Here is a 20239-nt window from a genome sequence, read left to right as displayed (position 1 = left end):
CACTTGTCCTCCTTAGCATCTGACCTTTTGCATGCACTTTGGTCTAGTCGCGGTCTCATTATTCCGTACCTTCGTACCCCACATCCACCGGTGAAGACAACCATACAAGGCAGAAGGTTTTGGAGCAAGAGTCGGAGGGTTCCGTGGCCTGATTATACAGATCTTTCGCGTCAAGACTGATCGGTGTCTTTCTGCCTTGTACAGTACACTCTGACGATGTCTGTGTTCAGGAGCCAAGGAGAGTTGCACTGCTCGGACCGAAGCCGACAGAAGATATTCGTAAGACAGCTTACTATCCCGCAACCACGTGCTGCGTGCGGCACTTCTGGAGTTTCAACATTCGCGTATTGGCCATCGAGATCTGACCGAGTGCCTGTGGCTTTCTGGCGTTCGTGCAATCCTTGAGCCTCACCGGTTTTGGCCCCATTTTCCTATCTCGTCATCACCAGTTACCTCCTAACCTGCCATTACGATGGATGATTGGCGGATGGCACCCTTGCCCAAATCACAGCTACCAACGGTGTGCTGTTCTGACAGCCCTACGAAACAAGAAAACCCGACCGCTAGGTTCCTGTTCGCGTAGGCGAGCTACTGCATCGAGCCTCGGATGAGGGTTTCACACCCGAGAATCTACACTTCGGTCAGAGATACGGTCGCATCGTGGTATAGGGCTAGCCCTATGGGTCCACTTTCGTACGCAAACTCCGCTTCCGCCGCGAAGATTCTGGAGTCTGAGATCCTTTCGCACGATATAACCGCCACTCTACCACTGGAACGCGGACCGTGACTGAACGTTCAGCTAGCACTTTAATTGGTTGGAGCTCACTGCCTAGTGCTATTGTCGCAGGACATGACTATGCACGGTCTCGATGCTCGTTTGGCTTTGATTCGCCGGGGCCAGGTGTTTCTTCCGTTGATTTCATCTCTAGTCCTCTGATCGGATGCAGGGCTTAGGCCTCTATTCCTCTCTTCCCGGTCTCTGTCCGCCGTCCGCAACAAGTGTGCTATCTCTTCCACTGTATCACATGTTGAGCCAAGAGTCACGGGAGCTGTCGTGGACAACACTCCAGCGAATCGGCCCCTGATTGTTGACTAGCGAACACTTGACCCAGCGGGAAAGGCGTCGAAAGCAGGCAACTGTACCCAAGAGGCGAAGAGGGCCGCCGTTAGCCCTTCATCATATCTTGTCACGCCAACCTCCGAACACCCATGCACGTTGCAGAAGACGGTGGCAGTCGTTCTACCTACGTGCTAGCACTAGACCGGGCTTCAGGAATTCCTTGATGTAACAGGCTTTGTTTGTGTTTCTTTACGCTACAAGTCAATCTCATTGGCAGCGTCACTTCCACATAACTCTGTATTGTAAGCGATGTTCCCATATGTGCAGCTTTCCCCTGTTTGCAATCTTTCAGGCCGACCACGATAACTTGTGCGTTACATTCACCCTTTTCACCGATACAGTGCCACCCTTGTGAGTCACGGGCCTTCATAGCGATGTGATGGTGTTGACGGAGGCAGTCTTAAAGCCCAACTCACGTCCGGCTTTGTGCTACACAAGATACAGGATCGAACTTATAAGCTCATACGCCCCAGCATCTTCTTTTAACTTAACAAGCTCAAGCAAAGCAATGTCTGGCAACATGCGCGTCGCAATAGCAGGTAAGGCAGCTATCAAAAGCCAAGCAAACTACACTCGGGCAACCTTCTTACACTGTTAGGCACTTCTGGTCTAGCGCTTCTGATAGCACAAGAGATCAACAACTCGACGAGCCACCAGCTGATCATTCTCTCGCGAACCGTAAGCACCCCTTGGAAGAACACAGTTCATCTCCCGAGTACCAAGTAATGAACTAACGATCACCAGCATCAAACGAGCCTGATCGCTTCTGGTTACAACTGTCAAGTCGTTGACTACAACAGCCCTACATCTCTGCAGCATGCATTGATGGGTGTCGATACCGTCATCTCGACTGTACTGGGCAACCCTCAACTCCGTCTAATAGAAGCGGCTGTACAGTGCCGGGTTCGTCGCTTTGCACCTGCGGAATTTGAAGGTCAGCCAATTCAGCGAGGCCAGAACGCGCTGCTCGATCGTGGCCGCAACTCTGCGTTGGCCTTACTGAACCACTACCGCGCCAATATACAGTATACGGTCTTTGTTTGTGGCATACTTTATGAGCGCTTCTCGGTGAACGGGATGATGTCTCATCGTCTTGGGACTCATAGCGGCTATGGCAACGAGGGAGACTTCATCGCCGACCCACGGCAGATGACTTCGATGGCACCGATTTACGACGCAAACCAAAACCTCTCCTGTATCTGCCTGACATCCGCATACGATGTGGCACAGTTCGTGGTTCGTGCCCTCGACATGCCAACTTGGCCTTCCGAGATGAGCATGTGTGGTGAGCGTATGACCGTCCATGCCTTGGTCGAGGCTATCAAGGCGTGCCGTAGTAAGTATCATCACTGTCTGTCTGATGAATGGACTTTGCTAACATGTCCTTAGACCGACCATGGGCTAGCATTGACTACCAAGCCCCCGCCAGTACGCAGGTATTCTTTACAGCATTCATGTAGTTGCTGACCGACTACGCAGATCTCGAGTACCAAATGACGATGGCTCAACTGGGAGGAGACACAGCCGGACAGAGGCGGCTCGCACCGCTCCTCGCGACAGCGGAGGGGCGCTATGATTTTGCGGTACCCGCCTACCTTAACTCAGTCTACCCAGACGTGCAGGTCACTCGTTTCCAAGACTGGTTCCTGCGCAACTGGGCCTCGATACCGTGAACCAATATCATTGTGGAGTATCATCCGGTACTATGACGATACTTCCGGGACCGAAGAATATCCGCACGGGACTGGTCATACTTGGATCGTGCACAGGGGTTCGGTTCCTAGGATTTTGACAACATTTCATGGGGCTCCATGCTCCGTCTTCTCCACTTATATACTGATTCGATTTCGTTCTCAGACTGCTTCTATGTACCAATATCGAGTTGGCGATTGAACTAAAGTCTGTGGGTCGCAACAAAGCTTCGAGGCGTTGACAATGGGATGCTCTTTGCAGCTTACAATGCAGTTATATTCGTAATGTTACCAAGTCTGCAATCCCCAAGTCGTTGCAATTTTACAAGGGTTTGGCAGTTGTGAGGTTTTGATCAAGGTTGTGTCGCTTACGCCTGAGACACTACCTGGAACGCCTCCACTGCCAACACCGCACGCGACACGCAGCGGCTCGCTCGTTCCGAAGCACAAGTAACGCTAACTATTTCTGCAGAAGCATACCCGATCTGCGATGATGTGAGGAAGGGTCTTGTCAGAGTTTGATGGCAATCTTCGATGGGGAATTACATCAGGTCGACGTCACCGGTGGGGCAACCGCTCCCCACTGCCATAATAAAACCACGACGCGCCTGAACTCTCTTTTCTGTTCAGTATCACAACCACAACTTCAATTGCATCTTCACGACCAAATTCACATTCTCGAAAACTTTATCTTTCTTCCTATACCCACAACGTAAGTTTCATTCCAAGAGGTGGTGTGGTGGACGGGTTCAGTTTGCCGTTCCTGGCGCGACGCCCCCAAACCATCCACAAGCACGCGTCTGTTCATGCTGCTAACATATCTTCAGCACAAACACATTCAAAATGGTTTCTTCTCAGCAAGGCTACGCTCCCACCACCGTCGACATGAAGGGTAACCCCCAAGCTGTCAACGAGGTTCAGTCCAACCTCCCTCTCCCCGAGCAGCCCCCTGTCGCCTCCGACTTCAACTCTGCCGATGCCAGCACCGTAAACGTCGGCTCCGGTCGTCAAGAAGCCTCTTTCGCCTCCGGCGGTGGTGCCATCCGCGAACCCGCTGTCGGTGCTGGCGGTGTTTCCGGACGTGAGGCCAAGGATGGCCTTGGTGGCATCCCCAACGACGCTGTCTCGCGCGAGGCTAAGGACAAGGCTGGTCTTGCCGACACCACCAACAAGGACTACGGATACCCACAGAAGAACGACCCCAGCTCGGGCGCCAAGCAGTAGAGTACTGCAGGAGGAAGAATAATGAGATACCCGAAGCATCATGGGATTGTATGATTATGGCTACTATCACTGCGCTTAGTAGCAGACTGCAAGAGCAGTCTTACGATGATCAACGAATGAAATGAATGAACAAACAAACATGTCATCTACCTATCGAAATGTGATGTCGTGATGAAGATGATGATGTATGAATGAATCTAATGGCACCATGCTAGACTTCGTGCCAACGCCTCACGCGATCTGGATTGGACCGCGCATGCTACAGCCGCACCAACAGCACCAGCCCGGATGGCCCGTTCCTGACGCCATGTCAGCCGCAGTATGCACGTATGCCCGACTCTAGCATATGTATGGGTGGGCCAATTGCCGCTTTCCGAGCTACCACTGCTACGGCCGTTCGACTAAAGGCGGGGTTGTTTTGAGCACCTAGGTAAGGCTGAAGTAAGGTGGGATGTCTCAATGTGACGACGTCATGACGCAAGTATATCGGGGCTTGAAGTCTGACGGTATACATAGGTCAAGTTTGCACTTGACTTTTGGTACTCATACCACTTGAACTACCACAACTTTTCGAATCCAATCAATCGATTTACTCAAAATCTCGAAAATCACAACACAAAAGAACTCTACCTAACAACAACATGTCGGCTTCACACGGACAGAAGGTATGTTTTCCGTCTGGAGCTCTCATACTTCATTCTTCATCACTGAATCATGACCTCATTTGCCATGACGGAATCGCAGAAACACCCACTAACTTACTGCTCCTAGGTAACCACGGACCCCGCGTCTAAGATCCCCGTCCACGAGGGTGTCGGCACCGTCACATCAGACTCTCTAGCAGGCGAGTCTCTGAAGGGCGACGGTTCATTCGGCGAGGGCAACCCCAAAGCCGCAGCAAGCAAGCAGCCATCAGCATCAACCACCACAAACACCCACGACACATCAAACGCCACTAAGCTAGACGCCGCCGTCAATGCCGAGGCACGCGACGCGCAACAAGGATGGAACGAGGAGAAGATCATGAACTCGGGCAAGGGTCTGGGTAAGGAGGCCGGTGTCGGTCCTACATACGCAGTTGCTGGTGGAGGTGCTTCATCAGGAGGCGCTGCCAGCGCTGGCACAGCACCTACAGGTGTTGCTGCTGGAAAGAACATTGACCCCAGTGTTCTCCAGCCCAAGGGTGCCAGCTTGAAAGAAGACCCCAACATGAGCGGTAACACCAAGTTTGGCGAGATCGGTACAAAGGATGACCCTTCTAGGCAAGCGGAGCTTAAGTTGGCGAAGGCGGCTGCGGCGAGTGCTGCGGTGGAGAACAGGGACCTGGCTCAAGGCGGCGACTCCAAGTTCAGCAACTTGGGTGACACCAACGCTTAAGTGTTGATGATGCATGGCGATATACATCCACCATAGAGTAATGAGCCTAATGAAAGAAAAATAATGACCTGCAAGCTATTATCGATGTTCTGGTGATGTAAAAGCAGCACGTGGCGGGGCCCTCCGAATCGGGCCTCTTCCGCGGGCACGGACGCGGGCCGTTGCAGCAGTTCAAGGTGGCCTTTCGCGACGCGGCATGAACCCCAGCTATCAATGTCGTTCATTATCCCACCCACGCTTCTTTCTTTTACCTAACCGTTCACCGAATCGAAATTGGGTCTGCAGCACCCCGATTGTTCGTTTGACTGCCCACCATGAACGGCTACGGGGACAACGGGCACGACGAGGACCCATTTGGTCCAGCCAAGGGCGGCATTGTGTCCAGTTTCGATGCTTTTCGTAAGTGGTGTCTTTGTGCGGGTGTCGAGATGGAGGGAGGAATAGCAGGCAGTTTGAAGGTCTCGAATGGCCAATACATGTCGTGATGCGACTTCCCAGCCACATGCGACACCGCGATCGATCCAAGATGAACCCAAGGCTAACGGATATCTACAGCTAAAACTAAGAAGACGTACCTCGTACAAGGTCGCAACTCCTCCGCGTGGACAGTGACGCTCATCATAACATGCATCTACCTCGCCTGGTCCGAGATCGCGCGCTGGTTCGCCGGCACAACCACACAATCATTCGCCGTCGAGAAGGGCGTGGCCCACGGCATGCGGATAAACCTCGACTTGATAGTAGCCATGCGCTGCGCCGATCTTCACGTCAATATGCAAGATGCTGCCGGTGACCGCACCCTGGCTGGCGAGCTTCTGCGCAAAGACCCAACATCATGGGCACAATGGACCGGCAAGAACGCTGAGAGTGGGACACACGAACTGGGCAAAGATAAAAAAGTTGGATGGGATGATATCGAGGACGTACATGAGCAGCTGGGCAAGGCGCGGAAGAGCAAGTTCAGCAAGACACCGCGCGTGCGCGGACAGACTGACAGCTGCCGCATCTACGGCAGTATCATTGGAAACAAGGTACAGGGCGACTTCCACATCACGGCTAGGGGCCACGGATACATGGAGTTTGGAGAGCATCTTGACCATTCCAGTAAGTCCAAAGGATCAAGAACCCCGAAGATAACACCTGCTAACATCTACCAGCATTCAACTTCTCGCACATCATCCGCGAAATGTCCTTCGGCCCATACTACCCTTCGCTCGTCAACCCGCTCGACAACACCATCGCTGTGACACCAACACCCCAAGACAAATTCTACAAATTCCAATACTACGTCTCCATCGTTCCCACCATCTACACCGACGACGCATCCATGATCCCCTACCTCACATCCAGCACATCCGAAGAAGACACGCCCTTCTCAAACATGTTCCACACCACCCACGCCATCAAGACCAACCAATACGCCGTTACTTCGCAGTCCCACAAGGTCGCCGAAACCTACGTACCGGGTATCTTCGTCAAGTTCGATATCGAGCCTATTCTGCTGGCGGTGGTGGAGGAGTGGGGTGGCTTCTGGAGACTGATTGTTAGGCTGGTCAATGTTGTCAGTGGTGTTATGGTTGCGGGGAGTTGGGCGTGGCAGATGTTTGATTGGGCAAGTGAGGTTATGGGGAAGAGACGGAGGAGGGGTGATGGTGTTGGTGTGCTGGGGACGCCGTCGGTGGAGAAGAAGAGCTGGGACTAGATGAGGGTTTGGGGGGTTGATAGAGGGGAGGATGCATCCAATGGCGTTTAGGTTATGGGGAATGGGTTTCATCTTGGGAATTTTGTGAGTAAAGTAACCTCCTTCTTACGAATTTATAAGTGCTGCATACCGTGGAGTATCTGTATTGGCAGAATGGCTCGTGGCGAATATTGGATCTTGAGATTGCGGGACTGCGCGATTGCGCTATGGTATGTGTTGCTTTTCGTGCCTTACAATCCGCCCCCCCTTGCGTAGCTGACAGTTCTGCATAGAACCCTGGAAGCAGCGCGTACTTCAACCCGTACGATCAGCTCCATCAAATGAGAAGTATCGCTTGTTCAGGAAGTAGCGTGCACTTGGACAAACGCTCCAGCCGACCTCTCTCCCACCTTCTCCCTCTTTCATTCGTTGCTTGGCGGTTTGTGCTACAAGGCGCTAGGCTGTATCTCACTTGCTCTTGCACCACCTTCGTCGGTCTTTGATTGTTTACCTCCCCACAAAATACTGATAAACGACCACATCACTATCTACTCTCTACATTCTTTGGCCGAGAGTACTACCATCAAATACTGACGAGCGAACGAACGCACCAAAGACTATCTTTATCGCAGTTCAACTCGACTTGACTACACCGCGACTATGGCGTCGCCACCTCCACCGCAAGATCAAGGTGATTCGCGAGATGAAACCGAGGAGGAGCGAAACGATCGGATAAGGGAGGACCTTCGGGCTAGAATGGTAAGTTATGGCTACACGAAGTGCATGTGAGACATATACTGACTTCGTACCCCTACCTCTGCAGCCTGCTATGGCTGGTCTTGAACACCGTCGTGGGGAATTGTCGGTTTCGGAAGCAGACGCCGGCGAAATACAGCAACGTTCGCAACAAGATACCAGGCTTCGGAACAGCTCGCGCCTGATTCGTGCAAGGGACGCTTACGAGGCTCGCCGCGCTCTCGGTAGTCAGACTGCGCGCGTCGCTCCCAGTAATCCGACCGTCACTGGAGCAGAGGGCCAAGGAGCCGCCACTACACCGCGCCCAGATTCACCTCTACCTGCGCCACGATACAGGCCGGTAGGTCAAACCGAGAACGCCAATGAGCTACACGTTCCTCAGATTCGACCTGTCACAGAGCGAACTAGATGGTCAGACCCAACCTTGGAATCGCGTCTAGCGTCAGTCAGTCGTATTCAGAACATATTGAACCCTGAGCCAGCTGAGACTCCCCGGCCTAAAAGCCATATGCCCACTCTGCGGTCTCAACCAGAGTTCTACATGACCGGAGTCATAGCCGTCGACGCTACCGCAGAGCCTCTTCCCGAGAACGCGGAATGTACGATTTGCCTTGAACCTCTCTCAGACGACGTGGTCAAGTTCCACGCTTGCGGCCACATGTTTCATACCGTCTGTGTACAGAGCTGGTTCGATCAGAGCGCGCCGCGTACGGGTGCGAAGCGAGGTACTTGCCCGAACTGTCGACATGAGCTGTACGAGCCAGATGCGCGATTTGGACGTGCGCGGCAACCTGTTGCTGGAGAGCGGACGCCTCAACAGTTGAATGCGTTGCTACGTGCTTCAGAGCGTGAACTGGTGCCTCCGGAGACTCCACAGACGAATACTCCCCGAGTTACTGGTGGTCCCGATCGTGAGTCCCGTCTCGCGCAGTCTATGGCTGATTTCGAAGAACGTGTGAGGGCGCATGACCAGCTTTTCGCCCAGCAGCAATTGAATCAACAGCGACGGGATGCATCCAACAACTCGCGATTCCAAACACTTGCTCGTTCGGCGGCCGGTATAGCAATGACTGATGCGTTGCGCCGGCCTACTACATCCGCTAGAGAACCAGAAACTGGACATAGATCGGCAAATGTAGACCGGTCGGACGAACATTCTGATGCTGATGATATTCCCTTTCCAACATTCATCCCGGAACGACCTCCAACATCAACATTTCAATCTAACGGACTCTCCAATCAACCACGCGAGTCTCGAGCCGATCTAGCAGCACGTGCTATCGCGGAGCGTCGCCCCCTGTCAGAAGTACCAGGCCTCAACACCGGATTTGCAGCTATCCCACCTCTTTCGCCACAAGAGGCTGCACGCCTTGTCAGAATCCGCGAGTTACCAGGGTCAGGGCTTGATCTAGCTACGCGCACTACTGATCAACTCCGAGACGAGCAGGTCATGTTGTTGGATCGTCTCCGTGCGGTACAAACACAGATAGGCCGAAATCTAGAAGCATCTGGAGAGCGTGCAATGAACGCCGCTGAGCGAAGGGAACAGATACGAGCGATGGCCTGGAATAACCCACAAACTGCCCATCTATACGGTGGGCCGGCGCCTGGGCCGCAGGATAACACTGCGCATCGGCCGCCGCCAATCGCGATTCCTCGACTTGCCGACCCATCGGTTACTGACCTACGGTCATCTCGCGAGCCTCCTGATCCAAGAGCTATAGGCACAGGAAATACTATATGGTCGACGGATAGTAACACTATATGGTCGACGGACTATCCGCCACCGTCAGATATGCGGTATATACTCAACCGCTATCCGGCTTCGGATGGATCGTTAGGGTCATCAGATTATGTATATCCTTCCCCTCCAGGTTTCCACCGCGACGTCTCAAGAGTCCATAGCCCACTCTTTCCTTTCTCCCCAGACGGTCCCCGCACCGCCACGAACAGCAACATGCTTCACGGACGAAACTTCAACGATGACCGATTTGCGTTGCCTACGTTGCCTACTTTGACTACACGCTCTGATACCGTAGCTGCTGCTCCGCCTGCTTCTGAAGGTAACCAGAATGCAGCCGCGGAAGACACAAGGTCAGTACAAAATCCACGTCGCGTATCTAGCACTATCGTGAGGCACGTGCATGATGACTCACTACCCTTCAGGGCCGCATCAACAGATCCTACTGCGTTCAGGCAACATCCCCCCGGGCGTCCTAGGCCATCTTCTATTCTTCAGCGAGCACAAGAGGCCGCTGCATCAGAAACACAGCGCTTTCGTTCTCGTGAAGCACGGTCTGCATCGCCCCAAGAAGATGACAATAGCACCGAAGTCCCTGAGGAATCAAACTAGACTTGTTCCGTTGAGATATCAGGCGTGTTAGAAAGAGGAGAAAGATGAGCGCGGTTTGGGCGATTTGGTTACGATTGAAGCTTGAGCGCGTTCGAAGAGACAATGCATAAGACCCCTTGAGCTCTGAAGTGGGGTGAAAAGAGAATGTTCATGATGCAGCTCGTGTTAATGATGGGTAGTTGGCCATTGATTCAGGGCTTACCTTAACCGGGTCTTCAACGGTTTGATGTAGACATCGAACAAATACAATAGAAATCATTGATCAAATGTCTTGTTTGTCAGCCCCGGTTCCTATTTAATGTCGGGAGTGAAGGCCTGAGGACGCGAAAGCCCAGATCATCGTGGCATATATTTCACCCAAGACCACAGCAGAAGCAGTGAAAGTAGTAGGCCATAGATCTTGTCCATGGGATCTTACACAGTGAATGTCTGCCTCGCCACAGTGCTGTACAGGCACAGTCCAATGCTGTTCACAGTCTAATAAAGAGGAGCCTATATTGTGTGATCCCCGCCGGGTTTCAACAGACAATTTCCTCAACCCACACTTGACTCTCCAGTCCCACCCGATAGTTCCAACCAGCCCAGCCGTGAACATGGACTCCTACGTCGGGCGTAGAATTCCGGAGCCTAGTGATACATCATCGTCTTCTAACGAGCGTACTGTCCCACAGACCAACACCACACCGCCGTCTAACATGCCCGCTCTCCGCAGCCAAGGAGAGTTCTTCATGACTGGCATCGTACCAGCAGGGCCCCAGCCCGAAGAATCAGATTGCTCGATTTGTGCCGAACACCTCGCCGAGGATGTGGTACAGATAGCTCGCCCATGCGGCCACACGTTCCATGCTGTCTGCCTGCTCACCTGGCTCCAAGGCGATGGACGACGAAACCGCACTTGTCCCAACTGCCGCTGTGAGCTATATGCGGCGCCAGCTCCAGCACCATCGAGCTATGCTCGCACCCGAGAAGGTATCATGGAGCGGAGAATGCAGGCAGAACGCCAAGCCTTCAGGCGTGCAGGAAGAGTTGAGGAAGGTGACCTAAGATTGGCTCAGCTCGCTTTGGGACGACAGACTGCCGCGACCCGCACATCGGTTCATACGGAACCGGTAAACTTCGATCGTCGCAACATCCGTTCTGCAAATACACCAGAGTCCATCAGGGGATGGGCAAGGCGAACCCAAGCTGAGATGTCTAGACAGATGACTCCGGAAGATAGGGAACTCATGCGAAGGCTGAGACAGACTGCTCAGGAACGAGAGCAGGAACGAGAGGATGAAGAGGCCCGCACAGCGCTTGATAGGATCCCGCCCGGTGCAGATCGTATGTTATTCCGGTCTGTGGGCACACCAACCTGGAGAAGTAGTATGGAGGAGGCACTTGAAGATGGGGACCCTGAGCGTCCCACAGAAAATAGGAGGAACACTATGCAAAGAATGTCACAGATGGTTGCGGATGGAGAAGCCCCAGAAATCGAAGAGCTAATTCGTAGGCAACCGGCTTACCACGCCTTAGGTGGTAGGCCAACAGCCAGCTCCGCCGATCAGATGTCAGCATCGGGACGAGCAGAAGAAAGGGCTAGTCTGCAATCTAGGCAAGACTTAGCGGTGGCTCAAATGAGACAATTGGAAGCAGCAGCCAGCTCCGCCGACCAGACAACGGCATCGGGAAGAGCAGAAGAACGGGCTAGACTGCAATCTAGGCATGACTTAGCGGTGGCAGAAATGAGACAACTGGAAGCGGCGCGTCTTCAAGATGGGCTTCTACACGACAGTGCCGAAGCAGTACACCTCGAGCGAAACTTGGCAGAGTTGAACAGAATCAGGCGCGACAGCAGACAGGAGCTTCAACAGTTGGATAGACGAGCCGCAGAGGAAGACCGTTCGTCAGATGATTCGATTCCCACTATCAGGGAGCGCAGACGCCAACGCATGGCAGCTAGACGGGCAGCTGGAGAAGACAGCTCGTCGGATGATTCGGTTCCCAGTATCAGGACGCCCAGACGCCAACGCATGGCAGCTAGACGGGCTGCTGGAGAAGACAGCTCGTCAGATGAATCGAGTCCCAATATCAGGGCACGCATACGCCAACGCATGTTAGCTAGACAGGCTGCTAGAGAAGACAGCTCGTCGGATGCCTCGTCAGATGTCCCCAGCATCAGGATGACACGCATTGAAGCTATGGCGAACTTACGAGCCGCTGAAGAAGCCAGATCTCCACATAATTCGAACCTCAGCAGCCGACTTGCTGGTGCCGCTGCGGATTTGGATTTAAGCAGAGCGAGGACAGCACGAATAGAGCAAGACATCCAGACACTGCTAGATGGAGCCTCAAGGGGACACACCAGCCAGACGCCAGGATCCTCAGCAACCAACAACATTCCTCCACAACCTACGCAGTCTGCGGCTCGAGGTCCTATCATTGGGAGAACCGTATACCCGGATCCGCCTCGAAACACCACCGAACCTATCGCCCCAACACGCGATATCGCGCCGAGTAGATTAGCACGAGCCCGCCGTGTCGCATTGCTGGCCGGTCGTGGCGACGATGTCCCAGAAGAAGAGATCGCCGAGTATTATGGCTTTCCTGGTCTGACTCAGCTGCACGATGAAGCCACTTTTACACGCATGTCGAACTTGGCGCGCATGCGCGTTCGCGCTCAAGCTGCTGCTGAGCTGGCCACTGTGGACATGATGAATGAACAGGATGATGAGATTCGAAACTTGTTTTGGCCTGGAAGGCAAGCCAATGACAACAATTGATGATGTAGCTTGTTCGACATATTGATGCGTTGTCGGTTTTTCTTTTGCTCTTTAGATGGATCCTTGGGTATATAGCTTGCCTCGACTGAATAACTCTTTCCCTTGTATACTACCCCCCAGTATTGTTTTGTTCCTCCCGTGATACTTCCTTCTACTTCAACACCCACTCTCTTTCCCCCTCCTTCACATCCACAACATCACGATCGTTTTTAATCCACTTTGCCTCCCCGAACGGCCGCACAACAGCCAATACCTTCGCCTTGACCAACGCCAACGGCAGCGGTCCAAACAGTCTACTATCCCTACTCCACTCCAGATTATCCCCTTGTACCCAACAATGTCCTTCTGGCACTCTTATGACCTCTTCCCTTACGCTCGCCCATTTCCCCTCATGATCCACAGCGTGCACATCGTCTTCCCCGCGACCAGGCGTGACTATGCTGACGAAGTCGCCCGGCATCCCAATGATGCGCTTACACCCGCTCTGTTTGGGAAATATGGGATGATTATAGGTTATGATGTCACCAACGCGGAGGTTGCGACCGCGACGATGAAGCGACGAGTATAGTATCCACGGGTGGCCCTTATAGTGATGGGGGATCGTAGGCACCATAGAGATGCCGCTGGTGGAGGATATGCCGCCAATGTAACAAGAGCATACGTGGAGGAAGACAAAGCCTTTTGCGACGGTGAGCGCGCTACCTACTGGGGTATTAGCAAATCGATTCGGAGCATAGTGTTGCAGGTACTTGCGGCCTAGGGTTTGGACAAAGCCGGAGCGGTTGAGGGTGCTCCATAGTGGCGGCATTACAATCGGATCCTGAGCTTTGCTATCGCTCTAGCATCTTTTGTTTGTGATGTGGTGCCCGCAGTGATCCACAATGCTGGTGCGGTGTTGTTGTTAGACCATCATCGAGGTATGAGATGCTGACTTGCGCTGGTCTTGCATGGGAAAGAGCTATCGGGTTTTCGGAAGTTCCCGTCGGAGGACTTGGCATCGCATCAACCGACATGCCTTCATCGTCAGTACCGATTCCGCGTCATAACAGGGATTTTGCGTCGCAATGCCCCAGGCAAAGCCACTGCATTTCACCAATCGTCTTACGCGTTGCTCTAGCTAGCTTTCGTTAGAAGTTTATCACTTGGCCGAACCTAGCAGATAGCTCCACCCGGAAATTGTTACGAGATTGGAACGGGCAATTGCTTGCTCTTTTGCTTCGCAAGTATGAGGACCGAATAATATTGGTATAACATTATGTTTCCGGATTTCGGTAGACTTGGCATGTAGTGCTGGCGGAGTGGTTGTATAAAATGTAGTACGAGGAAGCTGGAGGTATAGTCGCAAAAGAGCAACTGACTGAAAACATGCTTTCAACACCTCTACTATTTCTGTTCGTATCGAACGCCATCGCTGATTTCGTTGATCCGCGAGACCATCTGGTCAATCGACAACACCAAGCCTTACAGGACTGCCTTCACGCAAAAGCCGTCCCTACTACTCTCAATTCCTCCTCAGATTGGACTTCTCTCACCACCGCATTCAACCTCCGTCTCCAGTACACCCCAGTGGCCGTGACAATACCAGAAACTCCGCAGCAAGTTTCCGATTCGATAACATGCGCAGCTGCAGCTGGCATCAAAGTTCAGCCCCGGTCTGGAGGACATTCGTACGGGAGCTACTCTCTCGGCGGCAAGAATGGTAGCTTGACGATCGATCTACAGAAGTTTAATGAGGTATCTCTGGACAAAGGCAGGCAGCTTACTCGCTTCTTCATGATCTTTACTAACAGATCACAAGGTAGTGGTATCGTTCGAGCGGGAGGCGGCGTGCGTCTCGGAAACCTCGGACTGGGTGTATACAAACAAGGTCAGGCCGCACTGCCTCATGGCACATACCCGGGCGTTGGCATCGGAGGGCACTATACGCATGGAGGCTTCGGATACTCTTCTCGTCGCTGGGGTAAGTACCGCTGTTTTGCAAATATATGTAACGACTCTAGCTAATCTTGATGTTGTTTAGGGCTTGCACTCGACACGATCGTGGCAATGGACGTCGTACTGGCCGATGGAACTCAACTTCACGTCACACGCACTACCCATCCCGAACTGTACTACGCGCTGCGTGGAGCTGCAGATAGCATCGGTGTCGTGACTACCTTCTATCTGCAGACCCAGCCTGCCCCGGCACAGATCGTCAGCTACTCCGTGAACTTCACTTCCGCGCTGAAGTCTTCATCTTCCGTCGCCGATGTCCTTCTCCAGTTGCAGAAGTTTGCCCAATCTTCTCCTCTCATGGACCGTAACATCACACTTGAGATCTACATGAACATATTTGGCACCTTCGAACTCCGAGGCTGGTACTTTGGCGACCGCACACACTTCTCCAGCGCCGTGCTTCCCGCCATGCTTGAGGGTTTGCCCAAGGCCGACAACACAACGATAGCGACCAGAAAGTGGCTCGATGCGCTGCAGGATATCGCAGAAGGCGAACCTCTTGTTGAGCCTTTGACTGGCTACAACAACCACCAGACCTTCTACACCAAGTCCATTGTTACGAGAGAGGCAAAGCCACTTACACGGCGCGCACTGGAGAGCTTTGCTGGGTATGTCATTAGTAAGGGATTGAGCGCAGAGTCCCCATGGGAGACTTATATCTCGCTATATGGCGGGAGGGATAGCCAGATCAATGTTCCATCGCCTGACAGTGCGGCATATTCGCATCGCGATTCGCTTTGGGTTTTCCAGGTAAACTCCTCTCCTCTCCTCTCCCCTCCCCTTCAGACAATACTCATCGGGCAGTATCCCCTAAGCAGTTGGCTAACCTCGTTATTGATAGAACATCGGTTCCTCGGCCAATATGCTTCCACCTTTCGAGTCTAGCATCAAAGCGTTCGTACAAGGACTCAATACTGCTTTGACAGACGCACAGCCCGATGGCGACTTTTTGGCATACCCGAATTATCTGGATCCAGAGCTGACACCAGCGGAGGCGCATCAATTGTACTATGGTGATGCGACTTATGGAAAGCTCAGTGTGATTAAGGAATCAGTAGATCCAAACAAGGTGTTTTGGAATCCACAGGCGATTGGGAACTAAGTAGCTCTTCTCTAAGCCTTTGAATGCCTCAACCTGGTCCTAGTTTCAACCGCAATGCATACATACTATCCTATTCTTGCCGTGTTCTTGTACCTCTCCAAATGAACTCTCATGGACTGGCAATGGATCCTTGCCCTTTTGGGACTAGCTTTCCAGCTACCTGGGTGTTACAACTCAAGATTTGGTGTTTTGCTTAATAAAATTAGACGCACCCTGATAACGCATCCCACTTCACGAATTTTGCGCGATTTCGCATGAACGCGCAAACATGGGTCAGAATAGAGATGAAGTGATGGGATTGAAATTTCCCGAGCAGGCTGCTTTGCGGTGAGTGTGTCATGGATGAGATCATTGCGCTCTCTCGTACTGATCATGTGCGAAGGCCTGCACCAACTGGTCTCGATGCGGAAGGGACATTGCAAGATGCTGTAAGAGGTGCTTCCTTTTCCTCTTCATACTATAAATTCCATATCATTCTGTTGTCTCAGTGCTTAAAACCACGATGCAAATCGCGCGGCTAGTTCTTCTGACGATTTCTCAATCTCATACCATATGTCCCAGATGTCATAATGAACATGGAGCACTTCGATGTATCTTGCGATCTTGCATTGCCACTAATACTAATCTCAATCAGAACTAATAACATCCTACCACGACCTCAATCCCTCGACAATCGACACTCTCACCACTGAACCCTCACCCCTCCAATTCATGCGCCACGTCGCCCACAACCGACCCTTCGTAATACGTAACGGAGCCAAAGACTTCAAAGCTAGAAAAACATGGAACGCCTCGTACCTAAAAACCGTGATGCAAGGCCAGAACGTCAACGTAGCAATCACCCCCCACGGAAACGCCGATTCAGTAGTATCTCTCCCGTCAGGCGGCGCGATATTCGTCAAACCGTATGAGACCGAAGAGCCCTTTGAAGACGTCCTCAACAAGATCCAACGGCAAGAGCAAGAAAAAGACTACAGCGGTCCAACACGCTACGCGCAAACCCAAAACGACAATCTACGTAACGAGTACTCCACGCTCTTCGCCGATGTACCCAAGAGCATACCGTTCGCACGCATAGCACTTGAGCAAGAACCAGACGCCATCAACTTCTGGCTTGGAAACTCGTATTCCACGACTGCTCTGCACAAGGACAACTACGAGAACATTTACGTTCAGATTCTGGGTCAGAAGCATTTCGTTCTCTTGCCGCCTGTAGAAGCGGGTTGTGTTAATGAGAAGAGCGTCTTAGCTGCGACCTACATTCCGAAACGGGAGGATGGCGCGTCTCACAGTGCGCTAGAGAAGGGTGATCTGGTTATCAAGGTCGATGAGCCAGAGGAATACGTACCTTTCGCGACATGGGATCCGGATCAACCTGCTGCCAACACCACGCCTTACTCCCAATACTCGCAGCCACTCCGAGTCACGCTGGAAGAAGGCGACATGCTATACTTACCCGCACTATGGTACCACAAAGTAAGCCAGAGCTGCAACGAAGAAGGGATCTGTTGCGCAGTGAACTACTGGTATGATCTCGACTTCAGCGGCGGGTTTTGGAGTACCGCGAATTTCGTGCGGAACGCCGGGTTGCTGAGCATGGAAGAGAAGACTGCAGTGCAGACAAAAGACGAAAGATGATTGGTGTGTGTATATCAACAAAAGAAACAAACTGTACTACGATTAGGGGTATCTCTAGGATCTACAGTGACAATCAAGTCCAACGCCATGCCAATGCTTCTCTAACTCTCATCTTCGTCTACTGTCAATGCTTGATCTTGACTTTAATCCCTACGCCCCTGGCGCTCTGCCATACACTGTCGCTAACTTTGACGGGCAACTTCCGTCCTTTGAGTCTCTGGTCTATCAACCACAAACCCACGACGAACTCGTATCTGCTCAACCTTCCCACCCCTCTATTGTCTACGAGGTCCCAAACTTCCTCCAATACGTGTGTGGGCAGTCGACTTCTCGTCCAGATCTCTTTGACAAGGAGATTCAGCACATCGGCTGATGGGTCGTCGTCAGGTGGAGCGTTATCCGGTGAGGGTATGTGACGACCCTTGTTGGCAGCCCATACACCTTCATAACGTTTCCGCTCCCGTTCGGTTATCTGGTCGCGCCATCGCTTTCGTGTCCCCTCATGGTGCTTGTTCGGGTGTTTCCGCCCTTTGATGCCCATAATGCGTGTGCCCTTCTTCTTGTACTTGTCGACCTTGTTGTCTTCCTCATCAGAGGATGACGGTTCTTTGCGCATTGTAGTTCGCAGCTTGCCGGCGCTCTTCGGAGGGGATTGTTTGGGCGGCGAAGGCGATCGGTGGAAGGGCGAGTGGTGATGATGCTGTTTGCGCGGAGGGAAAAGAGGCTCGACTGACATAGGTCGAGGGGCCGGCGAGACGTTGCGAGAATGGGAGGCTAGGGCGGCGCCCATTATGGCGCTCGACAGAGACTCGCCAGTCATGTGCTGCGTGATCTGCTTGACAGATTCTCGCTGGTAGTTGTTATGGTACACTGAAGGCGACCCAGTTCTGTTAGCTGACATTGGTCGACGCGGAGGCGAGAGCTTCTGTAGTGGAGCCATCGAGGCTGGGTTCTGGCTCTGGGTGCGAGGCTTGATTTGTATCGGGGCTGAAGGTTGGAGTTTGTTCGCAGCCGGCGCAGGGTCGGTTTTCCGTGCGGTCGATCGTCGCGGCGGAGGTAGAGCAGGTCGAGGCTTCTCTTCCTCTTCCTGGTCTTCTTTTGCTGACTTGAAAGACGTGGGTGTCGACGGTGACTGATAGCTTTCTACAGACGCAGACACTCTGCGGCGCTGTTTGGACGATGACTGCGTTGTGTCCTCCGACTTTGGCCGTGTTTGCCGCGAACCCCTCTGAGGCGGCTTCGAGGGCGGAGACGTGGATGTGTTGATTTTTGCCAACTGCACCGGCTTCTGTTTGATTGGGGGAGACTTGAGAGGGTCCTTCTTGGGTGTATTGAAGTATGCCTGGTCGCTGCTGCCATCAGCATATTGTGGGGGCAGCTGGATCTTGTGCTTCGGTTTCGGCTTGACGGGCGGCGGTGTCTGCGTTCTGACTCTCTGCAGCGGTGCATCATCTTTCGGCTCGGGAGGCAGTTTGAACGCACGTTGTGGCTTGGGCGATTTCACAGGGGGTGGTGAATTCTGCGCAACGCGTATCGGTGCGGAAGGCTGCTTCGTGGGTGTGCTGGGTCGCGCCTGCTCAAACATCTTCACCAGCGAATTCGTTGGCGGTATGGGCGTCTCGTCAGTAGCCTTGTGTTGTGGCTCTGGTCGTCGGGCATTGCGCGCCGCTGCAGGTGACTCTAGGCTGTCTCTCCTCTTCCGCGACTGTTGCGTGGGCCTCTGAGACTCGAGTCTCGCAAGCACATTCCCTACGCTGCCCGAGGGAGGCAGTGCATCCCGCTCGTGTGGCTGCTGTTCGCTCATGGCGGGCGGAACAACGGCCTTGGCCTGGGGTATAGGCCTCAGAGGGCTGTGTCGAGCTGCCGCAAGCCGTGCCGCGATATTCGAAGGCGACGAGACGCGGTCGGGGTGATCGTCAGGCACGCTCAGCGACGTCGTGCTGTTCGAATGGGATAGGTTCGGCCTACCGACGCCTACGGAACCACCGGTATGGTCCCTCCGCAAGGATGCCGGATTGCCTGTGCCGACTTTGGTTGCAGCGAGCAAAGCCCCATTGTCTCCTCCAGTATACGTGTTCACCAAAGGCTTCGGTTTCGCGGGAGGTTTGGAGAAGGCTCGAGCGGCACCTTGTAGCGCAGCATCTCGTACGTTGTGTTGGGTATCGCCGGTCGACTGCGGGACCCAGCCCTGCTTACGTGCAGCGCTCATTTACGGTCCATTGGATGGTGAGTAATAATGACGTATACGGACAATTAGGGGACAGTAGTGCGGTTGGAAAAGGTGTTTTGGCGCGACATGAAAGCAAAGAAACGAAGGACTAAAGGGAAAACGAATGTTGTGGAGTCGCAATTCCCCCAGTTTCCAAGATTAGTATCGTCAGCCTTGTGAATCACGGCGTAGGTACCCACTGGCATGGGTGACGCCTTGGGAGATGCGCTAGCTCGTTGCAGCCTGACAGCCACGTGATCACGCGTATTGCGGCTTCCAGGCAACCACGACCCTGCCTTCATATACAAACAAACCTTACACCCGTCGACTC

General features: G+C 53.1%; 6 protein-coding genes across 6 annotated transcripts; 5 read left to right on the top strand and 1 right to left on the bottom strand.

The window, feature by feature from the left end:
- Positions 1-1628: 1628 nt before the first annotated feature.
- J4E78_001322 (uncharacterized protein) lies at positions 1629-2793 on the top strand (the record flags this gene model as incomplete). The annotated part of the gene is made up of 5 exons (XM_049361981.1): positions 1629-1659; positions 1719-1798; positions 1865-2456; positions 2510-2548; positions 2600-2793. The coding sequence occupies 5 exons, from the start codon at positions 1629-1631 to the stop codon at positions 2791-2793; spliced, it is 936 nt and encodes a 311-aa protein (XP_049227264.1).
- An 861-nt stretch (positions 2794-3654) lies between these two features.
- On the top strand, positions 3655-4035 carry J4E78_001321 (uncharacterized protein; the record flags this gene model as incomplete). The annotated part of the gene is made up of 1 exon (XM_049361980.1): positions 3655-4035. The coding sequence occupies one exon, from the start codon at positions 3655-3657 to the stop codon at positions 4033-4035; it is 381 nt and encodes a 126-aa protein (XP_049227263.1).
- A 641-nt stretch (positions 4036-4676) lies between these two features.
- On the top strand, positions 4677-5412 carry J4E78_001320 (uncharacterized protein; the record flags this gene model as incomplete). Its single annotated transcript, XM_049361979.1, has 2 exons — positions 4677-4700; positions 4807-5412. 2 exons carry the CDS (start codon positions 4677-4679, stop codon positions 5410-5412), a joined length of 630 nt encoding a protein of 209 aa, XP_049227262.1.
- Positions 5413-5726: 314 nt separating this feature from the next.
- On the top strand, positions 5727-7114 carry J4E78_001319 (uncharacterized protein; the record flags this gene model as incomplete). The annotated part of the gene is made up of 3 exons (XM_049361978.1): positions 5727-5811; positions 5968-6516; positions 6570-7114. 3 exons carry the CDS (start codon positions 5727-5729, stop codon positions 7112-7114), a joined length of 1179 nt encoding a protein of 392 aa, XP_049227261.1.
- Positions 7115-14737: 7623 nt separating this feature from the next.
- Positions 14738-17699, top strand: J4E78_001318 (uncharacterized protein; the record flags this gene model as incomplete). Its single annotated transcript, XM_049361977.1, has 5 exons — positions 14738-14924; positions 14985-15567; positions 16344-16388; positions 16444-16496; positions 16696-17699. 5 exons carry the CDS (start codon positions 14738-14740, stop codon positions 17697-17699), a joined length of 1872 nt encoding a protein of 623 aa, XP_049227260.1.
- Positions 17700-17823: 124 nt separating this feature from the next.
- Positions 17824-19908, bottom strand: J4E78_001317 (uncharacterized protein; the record flags this gene model as incomplete). The annotated part of the gene is made up of 1 exon (XM_049361976.1): positions 17824-19908. The coding sequence occupies one exon, from the start codon at positions 19906-19908 to the stop codon at positions 17824-17826; it is 2085 nt and encodes a 694-aa protein (XP_049227259.1).
- Positions 19909-20239: the final 331 nt, after the last annotated feature.

This window comes from Alternaria triticimaculans, assembly GCF_023758025.1.
Source record: "Alternaria triticimaculans strain BMP 0046 chromosome Unknown scaffold_1, whole genome shotgun sequence".
NCBI lineage: Eukaryota > Fungi > Ascomycota > Dothideomycetes > Pleosporales > Pleosporaceae > Alternaria > Alternaria triticimaculans.
This window is presented reverse-complemented; position numbering and strand designations above follow the sequence as displayed.